The sequence below is a fragment of the Tenrec ecaudatus genome, chromosome 10 (assembly GCF_050624435.1).
Source record: "Tenrec ecaudatus isolate mTenEca1 chromosome 10, mTenEca1.hap1, whole genome shotgun sequence".
NCBI classification, from domain to species: Eukaryota; Metazoa; Chordata; class Mammalia; order Afrosoricida; family Tenrecidae; genus Tenrec; species Tenrec ecaudatus.
In genome coordinates, this window is record NC_134539.1 from 85,570,909 (window position 1) to 85,596,200 (window position 25,292).

The 25,292-nt window shown below is 52.0% G+C and overlaps 1 protein-coding gene across 1 annotated transcript in view; it reads right to left on the minus strand.

Moving 5' to 3' along the window:
* Positions 1-25,292, minus strand: part of MYH10 (myosin heavy chain 10) — a 127,451-nt gene that overhangs the window by 29,778 nt on the left and 72,381 nt on the right. Inside the window, exons 11-15 of the mRNA XM_075560917.1 lie at positions 19,359-19,477; positions 18,540-18,692; positions 15,541-15,714; positions 13,426-13,599; positions 13,173-13,287 (exon numbers count right to left, since the gene is read on the minus strand). Coding sequence (XP_075417032.1) covers positions 13,173-13,287; positions 13,426-13,599; positions 15,541-15,714; positions 18,540-18,692; positions 19,359-19,477 — 735 coding nt within the window. The remainder of the gene's footprint in view (positions 1-13,172; positions 13,288-13,425; positions 13,600-15,540; positions 15,715-18,539; positions 18,693-19,358; positions 19,478-25,292) is intronic.

Below are 25,292 nucleotides of genomic sequence, written 5' to 3' on the forward strand. Positions count from 1 at the left end.
GGATACTTTTCCACCACAGACCTGGGAGGACGGGGGAGCAGCGGGGTCTGTGGGTGGCAGGTAGAGGCGGCACTCCCGCAACCTTTGGGGTGCCTAAGAATGATGTCAGCCCCGGCCTGCTGCTGAGAAAGGTCTGGGATAGAAGAGTAAAGCTGGGAGCGGTCGACTTAGGGATATCATGCAAAGCTGAGACCACCTAGAGGTGGAGTCGAAAGAGGTGAGAGTCTGGGACTGAACCCACAGATCGTGGGAGAGGAGGAGGCGGCGGAGAGAAGTGGGTAGACACAGGAGGGAAGGGCTCAAGGTCATGGTGCTACAACGGCGCCTAATCTCTGCCGCCACCTTCCACCCTGCTCATCCTCTTCCCACCGGAACACTGGGGACTCCAGCCAGGCACCAGGGTTTGGCCTCGGTCCTCCTTCACAGCCTGCTGCCCGTCAGGACTGGTCAAGCCAACCTTCCAATTGTCTTTGATCACCTCTGTGCTCCACTGCTGCTGCTGCCCCCACCCTCCCTCCTCCCTTGCTCCGTATCTTACTTCTCAGACAGTTCACAATAACCTCTTAACCGCTCTATAGCAACCCCCTCCTCTTATGCCTTTTGTCCCATTGTACGAATTAACAGCACCACGACCCCTTCACCAATCAACATGCTACTATTTTTATATTTAAAATACTCCCGTTTTCCCCTAGCCTATATGATATGCGCCAACCAATTTAGCCCAGATAGTAGGAGCTAGCAAGGGGCACCAAGGTAAGAAAGAGTGAGGCACACCCACTTCTCAGGAGCTAAATGACCTTGGAGCACATTAACTCACTTCGACAAGCCTCAGTTTCCCCTCTGTGGAGTGGCACGGACGTGACCTCCAGAGCTCACCCAGTCACCTGGCTGCCCCCTTCCCCAGATGCCACAAACCAGCTGCACTTTCCCAAAGACACGATCCCTCTCTCAGATCCATCCTGTCCTCGTCCATCAGTGCCCGCTCCCTGGCACACTGTCATCACTGTAAAGCCACACTGTGACCAAGCTTCCCGGGGTTCTGATCTCCACCTGGCCTGAGGTCCAGGAAGCGACTCACTCAGGACAGACAGACCTCCTTTGACATCCACACGCTTAGGGGGAGGGGGCCCGGCCCACGCTCTCTTGGGCCCCACTAACCAGGTGAGCCATGCTGAGCTGAGCCACACAAACCCAACCCCAACCCCACGCCCTGCCCTCAACCCTACAGGGCAGGGTAGAACTGCCCCGTGAGAGTTTCCAAGACCGCAACTCTTTACTGGAATAGAAAGCCCAATGTTTCTCCAGTGGAGCGGTTGGTGGTTTCGAACTGCTGGCCATGTGGTTAGCAGCCGGATACGTAACCTTTATGCCAACAGGTCTCCTGTGTGCCTGGCACGAGCGCCAGCTAACAAGCTCCTGCCGAGGGAACCCAGAATTACCAGAGAACAGTCACCACCCCAACAGGACTGGAGGGCAGTGGTGTGGTAGTGTGTGCGCTCGCCGTGAGAGCCCCCGCTGAACACCACACGATGACCACCCTGCAGTCCGGCAGTGCAGGCCGCAGCAGGCCGCTCTAGTGTGCTTGAGGGCAGGAAACAATACCATCACAATTAACTTGGTTTTCAAATAATTTAAATAAAGGAATCCAAAGCTAAACATGCAGATTTTTAAATTCAATATATATACTTAGTTAAGCAAATGTAATTTGATTTGAGTCTACCAATGAACAAAATTATTTTGGAGCCAAGAAAAGCAGCACCGAGGAAACATCCACAAAACCACTGAAGCCACACGAGTAACCTAGAAGGAGCCGTGATGGCACAGTGGGCTAGGGTTAACACTGGGCTGCTGGCTGCAAAGTCAGCGGTTCAAAACCACCAGCAACTCTGCGGGAGAAAGACGCGGCTTTCCCACAGGGGAAGTGCTACCCTGTCCCGGAGGGTCATTCTGAGTCAGAATTGACTCAATGGCAAAGAATTTGTTTTCAATTTAGAATAATATATGATTTACAAAACAAGACTCTGAAAACCCCTCTATTTTAAAGGTATACTTTCACGGTGAAAACAGTGAGAGCAGGAAGCGGGAAGAGGTAGAAATTGCCAGAAGAAGCCTGCAGCAAGCTCTAGCAGGAGCAGTGTGGTTAGTCCATTCTATGACCTGAGCTCATAAAGGCGCGGCTTTTCAGTGTCCAGGACGGCTGGTTGGTCCAATTGCTACGGAGTCTATCTGAAGAGCCTGGAAAATCTGGTTGGGGTTGTTGGTAGGACTTTAACCCACTATTTGCTTCTCCAATAGGATCCTTGGGCTCTTCATCACAAGGTCGACAGGTCGAAATCACCGGCCACTTTGCGAGGGAAGATGAGGCTGTCTTCTCCCAGGGCAGAGTCCCCGAGCAGGAAGTCCACAGTCAGGGACCACTCAATGGCAACGAGTGTTTGCTTTTTATTTTTCTTTGAGTCATCTGAAAACAACTAAAGCCATTATACCTCATGTGTGAATCAGCAAAACCCTGACAGCTTAAGATGTAACATGTGATACTGATCATGTGACCTTCCTTTTGACCCATCTCAAAAAATGTTGTTTCAGTTTTTAGTAGTTTTTGCTTTCTTTTTGACTGAGATTTTTCTGCTTTGTCCAGTCATTGTTGCTGGCTTTTGCTAGTCGGCTTCCTGTCTGTTTTATATGGTTCCCTGTCTATGAAATCCCGGATAAGCACGTCTACAGGGACAATGACTAGATGCACAATTCCCTGGGGGCAGAGGGAAGAAAATGACCGCGAGGACTGCAGTGGGATGGTTAAACTGCGCGTGGCATGCATGCCAAGGAAACTGTCATCAACATGCTGCCTTTCCTACTTAAGCAGTCAGAAACTATGAGAGCTGCAGACCTGAAAGCTCTTAGGGTGCGTGCCCATGAACACATTCACAGTCTAAGGCAAACAGAGGCTGTGTCTGTAGTTTTCATCTGCTCAAATCATCAACAGTGTGTACGTGGAAGGATGCTGCTGGCTGATGCCCGACTTCTTCCAGGGGACAATTTCCGGAGCTAAGGGGGCAATGAGATTTTTGTGTTTTCCAAGTCCATGCACGGGCTGAAATCCTTGGGCTACTGAACTTGACTCTCAAGCATCTAAGGCAGCTCTTTAGAAACGAATTCAAGTCACTGTAGCTGGAAAGACACAACCCAAAAAGGGAGAGGACACCGCAGTAGCCAGCTGATGTTAACAGCTGGACAGCGATGGTCAAGAACCCACCACACGCCCCTGACAAAGACCTTCCAACACCCGGCGGGCGGGTTAGACCTGTTTATTGAGCTTCTCAATAAACATTCATTTAAACAATGCCAACAAGTGTTTCACTGTGAAGGGCTCCACGGCTCTAGCCCCGCTACAGAGTAGCAATAAATACCGCCTAGTAACTGCTCTAGGCCAAGGGTTAGCAAACTGGCCGAGGAACAAATGTAAAGGGTATCATTCAGACAGGGGTGGTTTCATTTGTGTGTAAAAACTATTTATGACTCCTGACACATTTTTAAATTGCTGTGAGAGACAGGACTGGCTCTTCTGCTGCAAGTCTGCCGGCCTGTCTACAGTGCTGGGAAAATTTGGGAGAAGGCCCCAGGAAGCCCACAGGCTGACAGGAAGGAGGGGATTTCAGAAAACTTCTTTATCCTGATTAAGCTGAACTTGAATGCTGCCCCCTGTGACGTCCCACCCGCATGCCCACCCTTCAGAAGTCCAGGCCGTCTGGGCCCCACTCCTCCTCTCCTCGCCCCCTACGGAATTGTCCTGCCTGCTCCCTCTGCCAGGACCCCTTCAGTGACCCACCGACAAGCCTGGCCCGGTGTCACTAAGGACAAACACAGATCTGCAGGAAATAAAAACTGAGGAAGCAAGCATGTACCAAATGGCTTTACTGTGTTAAAAAAAAATCACTACAAGGATAACAACCAAGTGCAGTACATGCAGGGGCACCTGTGGAGCCAGGTGCAGGCACGCATGCTCACAACAGCCGGAGGACGCCGTGCCATTGTCCTCCCTGAACTCCCAACCCACTCGAGGTTTTCCAAAGCAGAAAACAGCACACCAGGAAGAAAAAGAAAGGATACCTGCCTCCAACCCCCGGGTCCAGTGAATCAGTTACTCGACATGACTCTTCCAACCGTAAGACCCAAATCCTATTGCCGCTGGGTGGACCGCGACGCACAGCGACCCTTCCGGACAGAGCAGAGCGGCTCCTTAGGGTTTCCAAGAGTGCGATTCTTCATGAGCAGACAGCCTCATCTGCGGAGACCATTAGCTCTGTGGCTAGCAGCCCAACATTTAACCCACTATGCCGTGAGGGCTCCTCCCTCTAACCCCAGTCTCGGAGGGCGATGCAGATGTGACGTGTTTGTGGTCCATGAGAACTTGCTAGGGTGTATGCAGGACACGTGGCACCACGTGGGGCGAGAGCATGCAAAGACGGTGTGCGGCCCTCTCTTGAGAGGGTTGGTTCATTTCCCACCAGAAGCAGCAAGGGGGACAGTGCTCACTTCCACCAAGAAGAGCGAGCCAGGGAGGAGCGCACAGTCTTTGGGCTCCAAGATCCCTGAGCCTCCTCAACCCGTGACTCCAGGAGACAGCCAGGGAGACGGGGGCAGCAGAACTAAGGGGAGGTGACAGAGCGGTGGGCATCCACACTCAGGGGGCGGGACGGCGAAGTGCCTGTAGGCCAAGGCTTACTAGTGGAGTGGGCACTTAACTGGCAGAACTACATTTGCCCAAACAGGGCAGAGGTTCCAGCTGAGCGGCTGAGAGAGGTGAGGACCAGCTGTGGGCACAGCTCAGAAGAGACAGGCCTGACTGCGGAATGGTCTCCTGAGTCTCAGATCCTGAACGTGTCACACGCTAAGTGCCCTGAACGCCCCCAAGTCAGAGCTGTGGGCTGTGAGTCCTGTACGGCTGATGCCATGTGGGAGGGATGGTGGCTGTCAGAGCTGGTAGCAAGCGCCAGAGGGCAGAGTCAGGTCCAAGCTCAACTTCACAGGACTCAGCCTTGGGCAGATGCCATGACCGTGTTTCTCTACCTCCCTTGGGAAGTTAGAAATTTAGGGGGATTGGGGGGGTCAGATGCCATGACTGTGTTTCTCCACCTCCCTTGGGAAGTTAGAAATTTAGGGGGATTGGGGAGGGGTCAGATGCCTCCTGCACGTCCTTCTTGCATGTCTTCCCACAGCAAGGAAACAAACGAGGGAAAAGCTCCGCCCATCGGCAATGTTACCATACATAACCCCAGATTCCAGCATGGGATGACAGAGAACTCCCATGAAGAACGGGAAGACTTTCCTCAACGCAGGTGGAACAAAGCAGCAGGAGGGATTCTAACCACTAGCGAAAGGCTTGGCTTTTGGACGGCACAGGTCCGTGACTCACGCTGTGTTGGCGGGAAAAGCAATGTCACAGCGGTCACCCGTATTTCCTCCAGAGTCAGTAACACCCCGTGAGCACTGGACAGCCAGGTTTGGAAGGCGCACCAGAGTTAAAAGACAGGATGTGTGAGCCGACGGGAGAATCCCTCAGCGACTCAGAGCTGAAGGATTCTGTTAAAACGTCCCTTCTAATTCCGAATCGCTGGGGGTGGAAATGCAAATTCTCCGCTGGGGAACAGAACCAACCCGAAAGGCCTGGTGGAAGCAGAAATCTGTTTCAGAGAGTTTGAACCCCTCGCCTGCTTTGCGCTGCTGCCCCAGGAGGTCATCGAAGGCTGCTCCAGCAGGACGCGGTCACAGGTTTACAAGACAACAGTCCACTTGGGTGTGAGGGATCCTGCATCCTGCCTCTGGGAATCCTTTCTCCCAGGCCCTTCTTGGATGTCTTGGGAAACTCCTTCCGGCTCAGTCATTTTCATTCTCCAGGCTGCACGTACACAGGATGCCGTCTTCCTCACTTACCTGGGAAGCCGTGCGGCCGTCGGGCTACACGTGGGGCTGCCAACGGCAAGGTCAGCAGTTTGAAACCACTGGCTCTTCCACGGGAGAGACAGGGCTTTCTACTTCCAGAGTTACATCCAGGCTGTGTCACTGGGAAAACTGACCGTGTTATCAGCGCAACTGCCTCGTACCCCGGGGGATTCGGTTGACAGTGTGGTACTTTTTTGTGTCTGTGGGGTTTTGTTTTCCTGTCTTCAGCTTTTCCCCTTTCCTGTTTGTTGCTGTTGCTGGTTTAGTTGGTCGCATGGGGTTGGACTTGTCGTAACACAGCCACCAAAGTAAGCCGAGTCCTGCATATCCCGTGAACCTGCAGATGGAGTCTGGGCTCCTACTTGCCTCTAGCCCAATCCAAGAAGAGTTGGTTCTGATCACATGGCCCTGCTCGATACTCGCCGTCATGGAATGATCACTGACGACAGGGGCTACAGCAGAGGGTGGTGAAGAAAGCAGATGGCGCCCGGCCATCCATCAGAAGAGTGTCGGGGTCTTAAAGGCTGATATTCAAACAAGCAGCCGTCTGAGCAAGGAATCATCCAACTCCACGTGGAAGAAACACATCAGCTTGTGTGATCCAAAGATGACAACAACACAATTCAAATACGATCAAGGGAAAACGTATCAGAGCTAAAATTATGAACACCCACTTGGCAGAGGCTCCATGGATGACAGTGGAGCCCACTGCGGAGTCTGGTCAGATGAAGCCGCTGGCAGACCCCCACTAGCCACGGGCGAAGGCTCTCAACAGCTTTACTCTTAGGCAGATCACTGTAATCTTGATTGTGCTGGCTCGAACGTGACCCTGGGTCAGCTGACCTCCCTACTGACCCAACCTGAATTTGTTCTAGGTGCAAGTATCTCTTCCTTACTCATTATTTGTATTTTCATCTCTATATAATTATTTTATCCTTACTGCTTTATTTTGTTTGGGATGGTTTCTGTTGGGTTTCCCAGTTTGTTTAGCACAGAAGGAGTGAAGTATAGGGATAAAAACGAATGCAAGGGTTTATTGGGGATGTAGGGGTGCAGGTGGGAGATAGGGAAGGTGGGGGGATTTCCAGAGTAAACAATGATGGCGGGAGGAAGCACTGGAGCTGATGGTGATGACACAACTCATTTTGGGGCAAGGTGGGGGGTGTTCTAAAATAGATTGTGGTAATGATTATATAATTCTTCTTGATATGAATGAATGAATGGACGACTGAATTGTGTGGATTCTGTGCCAATAAAACTGTAAAAATAATAATAATTTTTAAAAAGGTACAGCCGGCAGAACCTACAGGGGCAGTTCTACCCTGTCCTAGGGGCGGCTGTGAGTCAGCGTCCACACAGTGACAGTGAGCTTTTTGGTATTACTTGGAAGCATTATGTTATCTAAAACTAACTCTTCCTGGTATGACCATGACCTGTGGGGGAGTCTGTACCGGCAGGCCCCAGGACAGAGCCTCTCTTCAATGCCACAACCACAGTCTTCCCCGGGTGCTGAGACCGCCCCTGCTTCTGTGTCTCCAGGAAGGGATCTTTGACGGAGTTCTAAACCAGGTACCAGAGCCCCATTCTCTGCTTCCCAAAGACCCACCTATCCACCTTGGCCTGATCTTTGACACTGAATGTATTAGTTTTACAGCAATAAGTTTTTCTCCTCAAACTGTGCTCACATACTCCAAGGAGATCTCCAGCAATTGAAATTGCACCTCTACGGGAAGTAACATAATCCTGCGGGAGGGGAGACCCTAAGCGGGAATGCTAGCCTAAGCTCCTGCATCTGAAACTCAATCCCTTCTGCAAGACTTACTTGCGGCGTGTCTACTTTGTCCCAAGGTTCTACGGGACACCTGGCTCCAGTGAAGATTGTGTCTCAGAAGCCCGATGGAGGGTCGGTCACCAAGAATCAGAGCCAACTGGGTGGCCGTGGGTTTCCTGTTGGTTGACTGAATCAGGTGAGCATGTGCAAGCACTGCCCCCATGCATGTAGAGCGGGGTTCTCACCTTCCTGAGGCCGCGACCCTCTAACCAGTTCCTCATGCAGTGGCCCACAACCATAAAATTGTTTTTGTTGCTACTTCATAGCTGTTATTTTGCTGCTGTTATGAATCGGGCGACCCCTCTGAAAGGGCCATTGGACCCCCAAAGGGGTTGCGACCCACAGGTTGAGAACCGCTGATTGTAGAGCTTTGGGTCTGGAACTCGTAGGAGACTGGAAGAGACCAAGGGGACTAATCTAAAGAGGGCCCAGAACTATCTACTTTGGGATGAAGCCCACAAGATCAGGGCCCAGGGAGACCACAAGCCTAAAACGACCTCTTAGCAAAAGTCCTCTCTCCTTATTTTCTGTTTTCAGAACTCCTGGAAGCCAGAGATGACTGAGTGAAGATTTTCACCTTGGGAGTTCTGCAGAATTTTCCTAACAGCTCCCATGCCTTCTTGGGCATGATCAATCCTCCCTTTCCTTGCAATCTACTTCTTTCATAGCATGCGAGCTAGATCTGGGGAGGAATCTCGCCTTGGATTAAGAGAAGCACATTCCTTCAAAACTGTTTAAAACAATTCTTGAGATGGGTTCAGATCTCTACATCATCATGTCCCCAACCCCAGTGTAAATTCTGTAAGACAAATTCAACTTGATCTCTGGGTTTTGCTATTTGCCAATGGCAGTCAGCCACTAGAAGGCTGGAGTGGTCTTCATATTTACGTTGGGCTTTCTGGGCCCTCTCCCCAGTAAGCTGTTTCCAACCACAGGAGCCAAACCCACCGATCAAGGTCAAGGTCACTGTCTGGGTCTGACCAACACACTGCTGTCTCCGAGTAGCCTCGACTTGCTTCTATTAAATTTCAATGCCTCCAGTTCAAACGAAAGGCCGAGTAGCCCGATGTGCAGGACACAGATTCCAAACAGCAAAGGGTATGATGGGAGACCTACACACCTGACATCAATATGTCATCGATCACAAAATGTGACTCAGAAACAAAACCCCAAAGGACACCGACGTCTGGGAATTGCCTGGAGTTGAAAATGCCAATGTGACTCAAGCAAGAGAAAGTTCTTGCCTCCCAGATCAGTCCCTAGACCCTTCCCGTGGAGGGGCGTGTATGGGTCGGAAGGGCGTGCGGGGAGGCCCCTGGCGTTACCTGCGTGCAGTGCTGCTTGGGGGTGTGCGCACAGTAAGAAGCCATGTGGAGAAGCAGGAGCCACTGCACCGCTTACGCACTCAAGACATTTGCCTCGAGGGATAATCAAAGTGAGCATGGAATGAAAGGTTCATGCAGGCCTTTGAGCAAAACAAACAAACACCAACAGAAAACCCCCAAACCGACCCCAGCCCCCACAAGCCACCCCGCCCACCCACCCACCCTCCTCCCCTCCCGCCCCCGGGAGTTTTCCCTGTGGGCTTTGAAACCCCTCTGGTTGGAAGGCCTACAGGCTTGGGTATGCATTCACCTGGTGGCTCAGGAAGACCAGAAACACTGTCATAGAAAGAAGCTCTCTGAATATTCTGAATCTCTGAAGCAGAGACACAGCAGAAACAGGGGCAGAAGAGCAGACACACAAACACGTCAGTTAGTGTGAGAGACATTCGACATCACAAGCAAAACTGGCATCGGGCTCCCCGGGCAGCTTGCCCAGAGCAGGGGCCCACGCAAACATTACTGTTTCCACAGCGAGGCTGCCCACTTGAAGCCAATTTAAACCAGCTCCGCAGAGCGTTCCCCCAGCTGCGGGTGTGAGCACTTCTCCCGCTAAGGGGCGAGGGAAGGACGGCAGTTTGGGGGAACCAGGTCCGACTCCAGGTGTCTGTCAGAGAGTCACCTGGCAGTTAGCGAATTAGGACAAGGCCATGGTCCGCAAGGAGCAATGTAAGCGGCGGGGGCTTTTGTACTGGCCGCCGTGGACGTTTCACTTCCGATGCGGATTTCTGGAAGATTGTTTAACATTTAAATACCGATTCCAGAAAAGACAGGTTAACGGCTGTCAAGGAAAACCAAATTCCGCTCCATTGCAGCAAAACGGTACGCTCTGCAAGCCGAGAGCAAACGGGTGTGTTTGCCAGTCACACATCAAACAAGGTCAAATGGTGAATTATAACCATGCTCCCAAAGTTATCTCCAAAGACACACTGACACAAAAAGGGTCCGCCCCCCCCCCACCCCCCTTCAGTTTATAAACCCCAGTTAAGTGGAAGAAACCCCCAGGGTGGCTGGAAGAGGGACCCCGGGGAGAACGCCCTTTAGGAAAAAGTAGAGGACTGAATCTCTAGGGCAGGGCTGCCACCCACAAATCTCATTGCTCTTGGTTTGGCCTCACGCAAATTCTGCACAACCTTCACGGACACTCCGGTTTATTAACACACAATGCTTTCTCCCCGAGCCTGGCATCTAGGCAAGACGTGTGATGCTGGGGCTGAGCATCATTTCCTTCTCGGGCATTTCCTGGGGTCCAAAACAGAGGCCACAACTACGTGTTATGTTCAGGGGTAGTTCCTTTGCCTAGAGAAGAGCAGCCCCTCGTCCAGGGGAACCGTTCTCACCTAGTTTTCACCTGGGAACCCTCTTCCAACTTCTGTGCCTGTCACTGATTTTCTGGGTGACACAAAGTGTCCCACCACCTCTCTGGAGGTTGGAGCGGAGTAGGCCCCCACCTGGGCTGCAGGACTTCCTGCTGATGGCAGCACTGCCAGGACAGCCGAATCAAACCTGGGGTCTAGTAACACTGCTGTTCTGACAAAAACATGGCCAACCAGGCTCCCAACCTTTAGAAGTCCAAGCCAGCACACTGGGTCCATGGGGGGAACAAGACATGCCACAAGGATGCTGGGTTTCCTCTGTACACATAGACAACCCAAACAGAACATTCCCGTGTCTGCTGAATGTTAAGGCAGGAGGATGCAGCTAAAGAACCCGGGGCATAGAAAACGCCGTCCCTCGCCTGCCGGTCCCACAAAGTAAATCTCATGCATCACTGTGACCAATGCCTAGGGATAAAGACAGAGACTCAAAAGAAAATGGAAGGAGGGCGCCCAGGAAGCTCGGTCCTAGGATTGTCTGTGTCTGAGTGAGTGGATGTCCCAATTGCTCTTGGAGATGGCCTTGCAAAATAGAATGGACAATCTACTTTGGAAACTCCACCACTGAGATTCGTAACGAGCACAGTCCCCTGACGTCCATGGGGTCGCTGAGACGCAGTGGGAACTGGCCACTCCCCCCACGCCTGATTCTTATGCGGAACGCAGTGAGCGGCAGAAAGCCAGTTTTGAGGCATTCACAGGAAAACGGAGTCCCTCCGTTCCCTTGCCTTTGCCATTCTTCCGTGCCCTCTGCACTTGTCTGTCAGCCTCCCCCAGTGTGGGCTCTCCCACTTTAATCCATCCGACAACCCAGAGCCAGCTACGCTTCTCCAAGTTCAACTGTGGTGCTGCTCTCCCAGCTCACAGGGTCTTACTGGAAGTCCAAAGCCACTGGACAGTGGTGGTCTGGGTTCTCCAGAGTCTGGTCTTAGCTTCCGACAAACCTCCTTGGCATCCCGGGCCTAACTCCAAAGGCAAAAATGGCCCCCTCCCACCCTGGCTTTCCCCCTTCCACGAAGGGATCACTTCCTCCTCCCTGCTCCTCCTTCTCTCCACGCAAGGGATGGACCACCCTCCTTAATTGGCTCAGGAACCTACATCCCCAACTGCTTCAGGTGCAACGGCAACATCAATGTTTAAAAGTCAGTCCCTACAACGCGGCCCGGCACCTAGCCGGTGCGCATCAAGGCTAGATTCTGTTCTTCATTCAACAAACCCTCCGAGGCCCGCCCCGAGAACCCAGAGAGAGGACGGCCCTGCGGCGAGCCCAGCCCCAAGGGCTCACGCTGCACCATTTGCGTGGCACTGACCGGCAATCTGCAGACACGTTTGCCCCCGCTCCTGGACTCGAGGGGCAACTGGGCACCGCATAGGGAGGGCCCGCTCCAGCCTTAACGGCCTGAGTTCCCAAAGGGATGCCTTCTCCCTTCCCTTTTCCTAGCATTTCCAGCTCACCAGCACTGGTCCTTCAACAACCAGAGTTCAATCTTTTTGTTTTCCCAGCTCAGGTCTCCGATTCTCAGATCTCACATTCTGACAGAGCCCAGCTACCAGGATTAGAGTTCTGGGCCTGTTCAGACACACTGGGCTCCTGCTCCCCTCCCTTTCTAAGTCCCCAGGTCCCATCCATCAATGACCAGATTACTGCCTGACGCACACTCGGCGCCAGCTGGAGATTTTCACCGAAAGGGGCAAAAGCGAAAGCTTCCGTCGTACTGAGTGGAAGCCTAACCTTATGAACAGTGCCCCTCAGGCAGTCTCTTTCCGGGGTACCCATCCTAACGCTTCCTCCAGCTGATGAAATGAATGAAGGCCCTGCCCGACTCTCTTCCTCTCTGCCTTCTGGCTCCAACTGCCCTTGCACCCCGAGCCCCCACGCCGCTTCCCTACTCCCCGTGTCTCTCATCTCCTTCTAAGAAGATGGTTAGAACATAGCCGACATTACAGGTGCGGGGCGGACTGGGGAAGGCAGACGAGAGCCAGGCTGCATGAGAGGCCTGGCGTCGGAGTCCTGGCCTTCGCCGGGGCAGGTTCAGGGTCGAGGTCCTGTGCGGCCAGCACCCGGCAAAGGAAGGACAGAAAGCGAGGAGAGCCAAGGGCTAATAGGAGATACTGGTTCCCATCATGCATGAAGCCACGTAGACCTTTCGGCTGGTGTTGATTTGCGGGTATTCGGGGTACAATCATGATGCTGACTAGGTTTCAGGTGAATGAAAGAACGAGGACTGACGGGAATAAAAACTGCTCCGTGGGCAGGGAAGTTTCGAGTTTATCCCGCAGTTTGTGTGGGAGTGCGTGCGTCATGGGTCAAAGACGCAGCCTGGTGAGAAAATAAATGCCCGGCACAGGGTCTCAGGGGGTTTGCGTGCCTGGACCCTGGAGGGTGTGGGCATCCTCTAAGGCCCTGACCTAGCAATGTTCTCGCCCGCCCCCCAGCAACTGAGCAAGAAGGCAAATGTTTTCTTAACGTAAGAATACTTAAAATGGATTAAAAACTCCAATATAACGGCAGCCCTGCTCTAGGGAAAGAGAACATTTTAAAGCAAGACACATACACATGCACCTGTGGGCAAAAGGCCCTCATGTAAACTTTCAACGTGGTGGACTCGGGGCAGGTTTAATGACAGCCAGGCGCGTGCTCACCGTCTTTCCAAAGCTCGGCCACAAATCTGTCGGAGGACTGGTGCAGCAGGGTGGCCACGTTGTCGTTCAGAGGGTCCATGTTCTTCATCAGCCACTCGTCAGCCTTGTAGTCCACCTGCCGCCCGCCACGAGGGGTGGATGGGGGGGGGAGGGGAGATACAAAGAAGGAACAAGAAAATGCTCAGGCCCGTCCAAACAAAAGGGGCTTGATGCATGCGCATCCCACCAGTGCAGCGCAAGGCCCCTTCCTTACCTTCCCTGCGTAGTGTATGATGCAGAAGTCGGCTTTGTCTTTGAGCTGCCGGGGCTTCTGGAATTTGGAGTGTGAGCCTTGCTCCTGAACCAGCTTCTCCACGAAGGTCCGGTCGGTGGCTCTGGGGAACCAGCACTCCTCGTCCAGCAGGGCCAGCACCCCAGGAGGGTTCGCCTGCAGGGAGGGGCGCAGCTGACGCGGCTGTGCAACAGGCCACTTCCCACCGCAACATGCGCATCGCATTTGGAGGTGGACTGTCCAACACCAGTGGGCTTCTATGAGAATCGGAGGGTGCAGTGGGGGGTGGGGGTTAAGGGGGTGGCAGGGGTGCCGAGGATAAAAGGTGATGTTCAGAATCTAACGAGTGTGCCAATCAAAACGCTGAGATCTCGAGCTGCTAAGCACGTCCTGGTAAGAATATGGACAGGCAACCGCTCGTACAAAGGCAAATTCCAAGTAATCCCCACCTACCACCCGCACCCCTTCCCACCAAAGCAACACCTAAGAAATGCCGGTGAGAACCTGGGGGGGGGGGGGCAGGAAAGCTGGAACTGAACATTCATGTTGCTATTCCGAGATGACTTATCTTAGGTAGATCCCCCCCACATCTCAACTAGCTGGAGAGCTCTGGTCATTTTCGGTTTGGGTTTCGATTTAGGGCAAGGAGATACAACCTAGCAAGCACGTCACACTTGGTGGAGGATTTGAGGCTATCAGTGGGCAGTGCAGATGGGAGATGAGAGAATCGGTCATCGGTCTGTTTTTCTACACTCATCTCCTGGAGCAAACGGCTCTGCTAGCCAAGCCCATAGGCCCCCCCCAAGGCTGAGAGCAGGTGAGAGGTGCCCAGGGACGGACGGGTGGGCGGGGCAGCGGTGGAGGCCCGACAAGGAGGGACTGCTAATGGGCACAGTGTTTCTGTTGGGGTGGTGAGAAACTTCTGGAGTTTGGCAGCAGTGATGACTGGCCACGCTTGGGAATGCCCCGACTGGTGCCCGCTGAGCCACAGGAACGGCATGCCGTGTGGGACGGCCAAGGGTGCCATTTTCGGGGAGTGCTATCAGGGGCCCCGGTGACGGTGCAGCAGGACTTGAATCGGCCAGTCCGCTATGAACCCCTGAATGTGAAACTGTGATCTCTTCTGTCAACCTTCACAGAATACACGAGAAACTCAAGTTAAAAAAGTCAGTGGGATGATGCTTTTGTGCAGGGAAGGACAGACAAAAAAACTACATGTCACCCTTAAATTGCAAGGACTTGGTCTGACCTTGTTCACCGTGTATTACCACGCTGCCAATGTGACGCTGTTGAGACGCAGCAGAACTTTACCAATTCTAGAGCATCCCCACAAGACCACGGCTTTTTGTCTTTTCTCTTTACTGGAGAAGAGCTATCTGTACACAAGTACTGTTTTATAAAGCACAGCTGGAAGTGACTAAGTAAAAGTGAAACAATGTAGCGACTTAGTCATCGGAAGGTGCCGGTCCACAGACGGCTGGCTGGCGGGTGGATGGGCAGGCCCCAGAGAACACCCTCCTCAGGCCTGGCCTATTCTTCCTCCACGACTGTGCTGGTCTGTGGCCACTCCACCCGCTCACCTGGAGGGACCCAGAGCAGCTGAAAGAGCACTCCTGTAAAGGCCTCCAAGACTGGACCTTTCTAACAAGCCGGGGTGGGGTCAGAGTGGCAGCTAGCTCAATATGCCCCATCCATCTGACCACTTTGAGATAAAATGAAGTTTCATGTTAAGATCATGGAAATGCATCTTTCTACCGTCATTTGTTTACTCTTGAAATTCCTTTGAGTAAACATGAAATCCTGGACGAGGATCTCAGACACGATGTAATCGTTTCTAAAATGACTCCATGAGAGTTGGGAATGTGAGTGAGGACCGGGACGCAGGGTTCTGGGAACACACGCGTCTGTACCCGGAACACGGCTGCCCCAGGGGAGGGCTAGGGAAGGGTCTTCCTGGACCGCCGCCGACTTTTCGGGCTGGCGTTTAATCCAAGCACCGCCGTCCTAGGCCCTGGCCAAGATCATCTGTCTGGAAGTGTGCCGGGCCCCACATCCCGGCCCCGGTGGGCCGTGGACTTGGGCAAGGACTGTGCTTACAGGTCTCTCGATGAGGTCGATGCAGGGCTGCAGGTCGAGGCCGAAGTCGATGAAGTTCCACTCGATGCCCTCGCGCTGGTACTCCTCCTGCTCCAGCACGAACATGGTGTGGTTGAACAGCTGCTGCAGCTTCTCGTTGGTGTAGTTGATGCACAGCTGCTCGAAGGAGTTCAGCTGCAAGGCGTGCCGTCGTTTTCCGAATTAGGGGGTGGGGGTGGGGTGGAGGGAAGGAAAAACCCGTCAGCTCCTTAGCCAAAACGCTCGTTAAGAACGATTACTTAGGTGCCCACTGCATCACCGTGTCTATCTAATGCAGGGACTAAACCAAGGGCCAGAGTCTGCCCAGCGCGCCTCCCCCGCCACGCACATACACACCCGAGGCTTTTGCGTAAAGGTAAAAAATAGTACTATAGCATTGGCCACGTGGCAATGTCGACTTGCTAAGATGAGAAAAGAATTTATGCCAATTGAATAATCTACTAATGAAACCCAAGAGTGAACGGCTAAGGAACAGAAATGAGACTTGATACAAACGAGGCAGAGAGGCTTGGGGAGGCAGGGGCACTGCAGAGCGGGCATGGGCGACACTTCAGACAGTGCAGGGTCTGTTCCTAAGAGTCGCCGGTGCCTGCAGATAGCCTCGTTCAGTATGAAACGCTGTTTCAATTAGGGAGGGCTTCACCAATCGAGGAGGAGTCTGGTTGCCTGAAAAAGCCACCCTGCAATCCTGCACACTCCCTCGGGGTGCCACAGTCCCCCCTGCAGCCTGAGGCCATGGTGGGCAGACAGGGCTGCTTGCCCTCCGGGGCCCTGCCTTTCTAGCGAGAGTCACATCGGAAGAGCCAGAGAAGTATGTGCAACCAAGCAGGTGTGTGTAATCAGGATTGCGCTTCTACAAATGGAATGCACATTGTCTTAAGAAAAGGCCATCTTACCTGTTGAGCCTGGCGACCACATCAAGTGATATTACCAACAAACATTCTACCTGTCTTCCGTATTTAAGGGGCTACCAATGATATTTGAAAACAGGTGCCATTTAAATTGGCCATATGGGGTACACGACTCAAAACGTGTACGCAGAGGGGAGCGGGAATGAGCAGCCAGCCTCACTCGGTCCTTAACGTCAATCCCTACTTCCTTGCGGAAATGCTCCATGCGCTGACTGCCCGTGTGTGTACACACTGTACTAACTGCCCACAGATTTTCTTGACTTTCATCTTCATGGAAGCAGATCGACAAGTTTCCTTCCAAGGGGTCATGGGGGGGGGGGTCATTCGAGTGCTTGGATCATTGTGCCACCAGGCGCCTGAATAATACCTTGGATTTTTTTTAAATTAAACAACGTAACTGAGTCTTTTCATAAATCCATAAAGACGTCTCAATTCTTCATTTGGAAACACACTATCCTACCGTATGGAAATATCATTAATTGGTCAACCTCCTCCCAAAGCCAAAACTGTTGAGATCGAGTTGATTCCCACTAACAGTGATACAGGATGGAGCAGAACTGCCCCCATGTCTTGACGGCTGTCACCTTGGAGAAGCTGATGCTATGTCTTTCTCCCACGGGGGCTGGTGGGCTCGGCTGCCAACGCTGTCGTTTGGAGCCGAGGGCTTAGGCAATGCACCACCAGGATCTGCGCGTCCCTCCTACTAGTGGGCATTTGGGCTGCCTCGTGACGGGTAACGCTCCATAATCACCTTGCATTTTCAGCACTGTACGCGGTTTCCTGCTGGGTGCCCACACCCGCTCCTCACTTACTGACACGGCCAGGTTCCAAGGGCTAGGCCATGAGGCGAAAACTGGCAATGATGGGGAAAGGAGGGCTAACCAGATCAGAGTGTAATGGCTACATGACATCATTACAAAACTGCCAAACCGCTGGGGGTCGAGGTCCGGCCAAGCTGATACAGGGCCTTGACCGTCACAGCCAGTGTTGCTCTGGCTGGGCACGTTGGCATTCATTACTGCCAAACACACATTATTAATGTGCAAACTGAGTTAGACACTCGAGCCGCTTCCCCCCTTCCCACTGTTATCATGAAAGCGTGACGTCAGAGGAAGAGTAGGTATATCCACGTGTCAGAACCACACTTGCGGACGGTTTCAGCTTTACAAGGCTTTAGTGAGTGCCTTCTAAAAGCACTTCAGGAGCTGGGTGATCAGGAGGGAATGCTTGCACCTGAGTAAGATCAGCGTTTCTGAGCACAGAGCTGTCCTTTAAATGGGTTCACTTTCAAACAAGACAACTCAGTGTGTGGTGGCAGCCAAACAGCAGTGTGATCTCGGAAGTACTGACCTTGGTTTTTAAGGCTGACTGGAATAGGCTGTCCCTCAAAGGAGAGAAAATACACACTTTTATGAGACCGCTGATGTATAAACGTCTTTCTGAGCCCCCGGCAATCGTGTGACCTTTGCTGTGACGGACACCGGTGGCAGCTGTGTTTGGGGAAACCTATTCACGCGACAGTGAGACACAGTGAAGTGCCCCGTATCCACGTCTACCGGTGGACCTCGTCAGGGCACAGGTAACTGCTTTCCACAGGCATCTCACACGCCCTGATGCTCCAGCCCTGCCACGATCATGTTGTCCCCGGCCTGCAATGGCCCCACCAGGATCTCCCACTGCTCCTTGTGCCCCGAGACACACAGCACCCCTGGACTTGCCCTCTGTGTGGGTGGGCTGCTTCTCGTACTGCAGGCGTGCCCAACGCCAATCTTGTGGAGCGGCCTTCTACGGGACAGGCTGCCTCACGTGGGTCTCCCGACATCTTTTCATCACACCATGTATTTCCTTCAGCTCACAAAGCTGCGGATTCAGTCCTTTTTGCTGTTTGAAAGAACCACCCCGTGTCCCTGGTGCCCAGCACTGTGCCTGGCTCACGGCGAGCCTTAGTAAGTGGCCGTGAAAAGTATTGACAGAAGGGACAGAAGCAAGACAAGGAGGGAAGGAGGGCGGGAAGGAGGGAGGCAAAGAAGGGGATCGCGAAATGAGTACCTCAAAGATTTCGAATCCAGCAATGTCCAGGATCCCAATGAAGGATGCCCCCTGGCGCTTGGTCCTGTCGAGGGCTTTATTGATGCGGTGCACCAGCCAGCGGAACAGTCGCTCGTAGGTGGCTTTTGCCAGTGCTTCCACTGCAAAGTCTGCCTGAAACAACAGCACCCGCCCTTCGTTCCGGGGATGGCCTCCAGAATGTTGTGACCACCTCTCGTGTGTGTGTGTGTGTGTGTGTGTCTAATTGTAGACCAAAACCCCCTGAAAGTAACACTATCTAATCATCTCAGTTTTACACATCAACTGAGGGCGACATTAAGAGAGTTAAACGGTCATTTAGGAGCGGGTCAAGGTGTGCGGGAGATCGACTCCTCCCGGGGTTTCTAGGGAGCATGAGTGTCTGTGCACCTGGGATGCTCTGAGCCACCTCGGCCAGGTGGTGTACGTTGTCACACAAGACTCATTCCCCAATGTTCTTCATGGAAGCTGCTAAGGTATTTACAGTAGTCGGGCAGTAAATGGGTAGCTCAGAACCCAACAGCCTTGTCAGAAGCCCACCCACCACAGGGACGAGGCAGCAAGCCTGCCTCTACTGGGCTGACTCTGAAGCCCAGAGATGTCCTATTGGGTTTCCAGCCATCCATCACCGAGGGACAGTGGGAGAAGGTATTCCAATGAGCGGGTAAATCCAGAAAATACACTGACTTGTACACGCCAAGAAGATCCACCTGAGCAGCTTTCTTAGCGACTCAAGTTTCTCACACCTCAATAAGGTCATCGTTGAAACAGACCACCCACGGCATTTACTGTTCCTCTTACTTGCTCTTTGGTCTGGGCTTTCTGCACGTAGTCTCGGCCGACCTTGATCCGGGGGGTGAGGATGGCCCGGGTGAACTCCATCACGTTCATCCCCAGCAGGTGGCACAGCTTCTGCGCAACTGAATTTGGGAAGTTTGTTAGGCTGCTCATGGCCCGTCACAACATACTCGGTGCCCGCCTCGAAGCCCTGGCCCCTGCAGGCATCAAATCGAACGCCAGGGGAGTGACCCTTCCAAGCTTTAACTCTGACGAAGAATACCTGCACCCTCCCACAAGGCACACACCCCATACGGGGAGATGGGGAGCTGTCCTTTAAGGACCCTGGAGAATTTAGCATAAATTATCGCATTTTAGAACCCAAAGATACTGGGCAGAATGAAGGAAAAAAGGCTTAGAATCGTTGAACTCATCAGAAATCAAATATAAACCCGTTTAAACACCTCAAAGCACAGGTGAACCTGAAGGACACTGTTGAGAGAAAGAAGTCAAACACACACACACACACACACACACACCCTCAACAAAACCCGGCACAGCCTCACATTTATGAAATGACATCACAGCCAAGTATGTGCTAAGAGAAACGCATGTTCACTGGTGGCTACGATGGAGTGGTGAGGCTGGGGAGGGATTCCGTCTCTAGAGAGTAGACACTTGCTATTTCGGGGGATGGAAAGGTGACACGGAATGTGAGCACAACTGAAAGTGTGCACAACTTAACAAAAGTGAACATCACTAAAACGTGCACAAGGACACAAGACATTTTAGCAATTGCTACATATATGTTATTTTGAAACAGTAGCAACATCCCGTCCCCAAAATGTGTGGGTGCACAAGCATGTATGTATGGAAATGTGTGTCAGTAAGTATATGTGACTGCCTAAGACAGAATATGTACATGCATCTGCACATATATGATTATGAACGTGCACACACAAACACCTGGGGCACACAATTATGGGCACTTCTTAGACAAAATCAAACATGCTGAGGGATTTGGTTTCTCGAGTTTCAGGGATCAGGACTGCACAGTGTACAGTGTAGACTTCATGCTCTACACACGAGGCTGGCGAGCGGGGTCTGGGGTCTTAGAAGCTCGCAAACAGCCACTAAGATACAACGATTGGTCTCTACTTGTCTGGAGGCAAAGAGGAAGCCAAAAACCAACAGGACCAACCGCCCACAAGAACCACAGTTGTATCTCCCCTGAGACTGGAGAATCAGGGGGCCCCTGGTAGCAGGTCAGAGTGGTAGAATGCAGGTCCTTCAAAGAAGGGCTGCGGTAGGTTACTTTTCTAATTTAATTTAAAATGCTTACCTCTCTTTAATCAAAACTTAACGACATTAAGTGAGTATATGCCTGCTGTTGGGCCTTGCAGACACTAGACAGTGACTTTCTTGCCAGTTGACTATCCTGAGGAGAACCGGTCAAATCTTAAAGCCAGCAGCCAATTGAGCGCTGTGTGGCAGACACCGAGGAGCCCTGGTGACATAATGGTTGTGCGCTGGGCTGCTAGCCCCCAAGGCTAGCAGTTCAAAAGCAGCAGCTGCTCCCTGGGAGAGATGAGGCGTTCGGCCCCTGTAGTTGCACAGCCTCAGAAAGCTACAGGGGCAGCCAGGCCATCTCACAGGGCCGACGTGATGGCAGGGAGGAGGAGTCTGGTTCAACGGCAACCAGACAAAGGTCTCCCCGCGCTGTTCTGCTGGTCGGCGTACCTGCTTTTAGAAGTCACGTGTATGCATGTATGTGTGTGTTATGGGAAGCCGAGACGTCCGGTGAATTCCCTGACTGTGCTATCAGACAGAGGCAGATGTAGTTAGCTTAAAATGTAGCGTTATCTCCCTCTGTCCCACTTCAATGTTGTTTCAGTTTTTAATACCGTCTGCCTTCCTTTAGATTGAGGTTTTCCCTGTTTTGTCCAGTCATCATTGTTTTGTAAATTGATGTTTACTTCCTGTTTGCTTTAGATTGTCTGTATATGAACGGCAGGATAGGTTTTCTAGAGATACTAGTAATTACCCAGAGGTACGACAGGGAAGATTTGGGGCTGGGGCTGGGGGGGACACGATGGGACAGGGAGCTACTGTGTAACTCTTCTTAATATGACTGAATGGCTCCATCGACACGTGTGAAGTCCATGCCGTAAACGATTTAAAGGAGAATGCAGTAGTCACATTCCTGTGTTTTATCACGATCACCATCACTGTGGCAGCCAACACACACTTCGGTCTTGGTTTGCTTCATTTCTCTGGCTCCTTTCAGGAGTAGCATCTTGACAACAAGGAGCCTGGTGGCCAAGTGAAGCATCTGCTGCTAATGAGAGGCTGGTTTGACCCATCCCGCTGTGCCCTGGAAAACTTCCGCACAGATCAGGGCTTAGCAAACCCCCAAGACAGCTCGCACTGTCACATGGGGAAGAAATGGGCTTACAGCAGAGAAGCCGGCACCTCACAATGAATGGAGAAACCCAGCAGGAGCTGCCTCAGCCAAGTGATCAAAACCAGTATCACCGAAATGAACGGATCACCATCATCCGCCTCCTGGTGAGATGACGCACCACGGACACAACACAGCCTCACTTCTGTGAGATTAGTACCTCAAACTCACAACCTGAGTTTAACCAGGAGAGACACAAGACAGACCAAACTGAGGGACGGTGTACAGACTAACTGGTCAGTATTCTCCAAATGTATCGGGGCCAAGGAAGAGGAGGACAGCAGCCAACAAAAGGAAGCGTGGTGCGTGATCCTGGGCCAGCAGAGGGCCACTAGTGAGAGCTGACAGAAGCTGAACAAGATCTGTGGACGAGTCGATGCTCCCTCATTGGAGGCCATTACTCTCCCCCATCTGAGCAGATCTGTGCTCCGTGGGGCTATCAGTGAGGGGTCCGAGGAAGCAGACTGCCAAGCCTGCCTAGCCTGCCTTTCTTCCCAGGCTTCGATGGGCAAACACACGAACCATTTCCACCGCCCAGAGGCAGATCACCTGGCGGCCAGGTGGGCTACACATTAGGACGCGAACTGCAGGGCCAAGAGCTAGAGACCCCCGCCCCGGGGGCAGTTCTACTCTGGCCCATCGGGCTACTTGAGTCAGCATCCACTTGATGGCAGGGGTTGGGGTTTGGGGAGGGGCAGATAATAAATCATATATACTACTCGAGTAACCTGATCGATGGCAATAAAAATAATTTCCTGATTCTGATCACCGCCCTGAGCTCGGGGTGTGAAAGATGCCTGGGGAAATGATGCGCTAAGATTCGCAAGTTTTCTCTAAGCCTGGAAATATATATATATATATATATATATATATATATATATATATATATATATATATATCACCAATCCTTCTTTATAAAACGTGCTGCTCAAAAACATTTGGAGAACTTATCTGTAGAAACCAGCGTCACCATGAAAGTGACTTTTTAACAATGTTATAATTGCAAAACTTTCCATTTTCCAAGGGCTGTTATCCTCTTACCTGACAGGCAGGTTTGAAGAAACCAAGCCCAGCTCAGCAGATCCTAATTGGCCACGCTAGCTCTGAAGGCAGTTCTGAAACTCTGGAGGGAGGATTTGAAAGCACTGCTGAAAGACACAATCACCGACCCTGCCGTGTCCCCATGTCCCTGGACGAGCTCCTCTGGCCCCCGCAGCCTGCAGGCTGGTAGCAGAGCTGGAAGGCTGCTTGCTGGCTTTTCATTTTGTTTCTATAGCAACAGTAATGACCCTGACCTTCTAATGCCTGACTGAACTCTTGGGATTTCTGGTTAGAACTTATCGACATTCAAATCTCCTAATATCTGAAAGCCCAGTATGGAAACTGCTTTTCCTCGCCTCTACTCTATTTGTATGTGAGACGGACGTGAGACTCGGTCAACTTTCCACCTCGGCATCGGCGGTACGTTTGACCTACGAGGTGACAGCTATTTGCTGTATCTACTTCATGATTTCATCTCTCGCTGCGTGTGCTGGTGGATTTGTTCATAAGGAAGGAAGGCAATGCCATTCAAACCACGGTTTTGTGGGCCACACCTTTGTTTTACAACGAAGGCCGGGGAAGAATACTGTGTAATTACACATTGACAGCGTATGACCGGAGAGCTCTGATAAGAGATAGAAAATAGTACTAAGCACACACACCAAACCCACTATGAGCTCATCCCAACTCAGAGCGACCGGACACACATAGGATTTCGGAGGCATTGTCTGTCTAGACAGGAGCAAATAGCCCCTCTTTCTCCCTTGGAGCAGCCGGGGGGGGGGGGGGGGGCGGGGCGGTGGAACTGTGGTTAGCAGTCCATAACTTACAGGAAGTACTAATAGGACATCTTTTGGTTTGCTTTTTCACAAGAGAAAAGCTTGTAGTTAGTTCAGGGATCGTTTGCTGGCTGTTTGTTTTTTAAATAAAGCCCAAATGCACAGGTCAGCTACTGGCCCTTCTTTCGATCTGGGGTCAATCATTTAACTAAAAGGTCTGTTTATTTGCTTCAAAATGACCCAGAAAGGGGACGTGGTCGCCAGGGCAAATGAAGCTCCCGGGTCTGTAACGGTCTAAACTCCGAGCATGTGGACATCCTCGCCTCCCCTGCAGTAATTCACGTGCTCCGTCGCTGGAAAGGTATTGATGTGATAAGCACAGGGGACACGATAGTCTGACCTCGGACAGGTAACAGATCGAGAAGAATTATCTACAGCCAGCTGTAATCTTCCAAAAGCCTCCCAAGAAGGAGTAAGGTTTACTGCTGTTACTGACAAAGTAATGAACAGAAAGGGCGAGACAATGACACTGGAGCAATTTTAATGGATTCCTTTGAACAACGGTTTCTTCTCAGTGGGATTTGCTAACAGGAGAAATGACTGGAACACCGTTCCACATGATGTTTTCCTTTCCACTCAGGAAGATTTTTCTTTAACGAGAAGATAAAAGAGGGAGGAGAGAACGCCTATCATGAGACGGTCGGACTTTCAGGGAAATTTCCTAATGCCACAGTCTAAAATCATATGAAAAGGCAACAAATAAAGCCAACCAACTGCCATCGAGACGATTCTGACTCCCAGTGACTCTGTAGGACGAGCAGAAGGGCTCCCTACGGTGTCCTCAACGTTACCTCTCCGAGGGGAGAAACCGCCTCCACTTTCTCCCAGAGAGCAGCTGGGGTGGGGTGGGGGGTCTGAACTGCTGACGAGCAGTTTGAACCTCTTAACCCACTGCCACGAACTAAGGGCCCTTAACCCAGAAGAGAGCCAACCATCGCACATATGTCGCTGAAGAAGCAGCGCGCCTGCCTGCCTTGTCTGAGAAGAGCACCCCCCCCCCCCCCCCGCCTCCGCTCGCCGGTCACTGCAAGATTTCAGCGGGAAGCTACGCTAACACTGCCGTGCGCGTCACGCTTGCTGACACGCTCCGGTTTCAAGACACGTTTCACACAGCAAGAGTGGCAGGAAGCACGGCAGACCCACGTCACCCACACGCCTGTGACTAAGCATAATGCGCCCCGGTCCCGGGCTTCAAAAGGGTGGTTGGGCAAGATATGATGACATGTCCAAGACTCATTAGACCCTTCCAACATTTACACCGAATCAGGTGGTTAACAAGCCTCAAACTGCTTACAGGCAAGGACCTGCCAGGGTCCTTAGTGCATGTTAATCTATGCCACCTTCCCTGGCCATGGGGGCCTGTGGGTGTCCGTGTGCATCATGATTACGAATCCAGGGAACTGAGCGTCAACTGATAGCAAACAGCTCTTTAGCCCCACCCCCAAAGGCTGAAACCAAGGGCTCAAGTAGAAAGAAAATGTTTTGAGAATGATGATGGCAACACATGTGCTTGAGAGAAATGGCTGTGTCTATGGATTGTGATAAGAGTTGTACGAGCACTATGATTTTTTTAAACGTTTAACATTTCACATTAAAATCTTCTTTCCATGTTCCCTT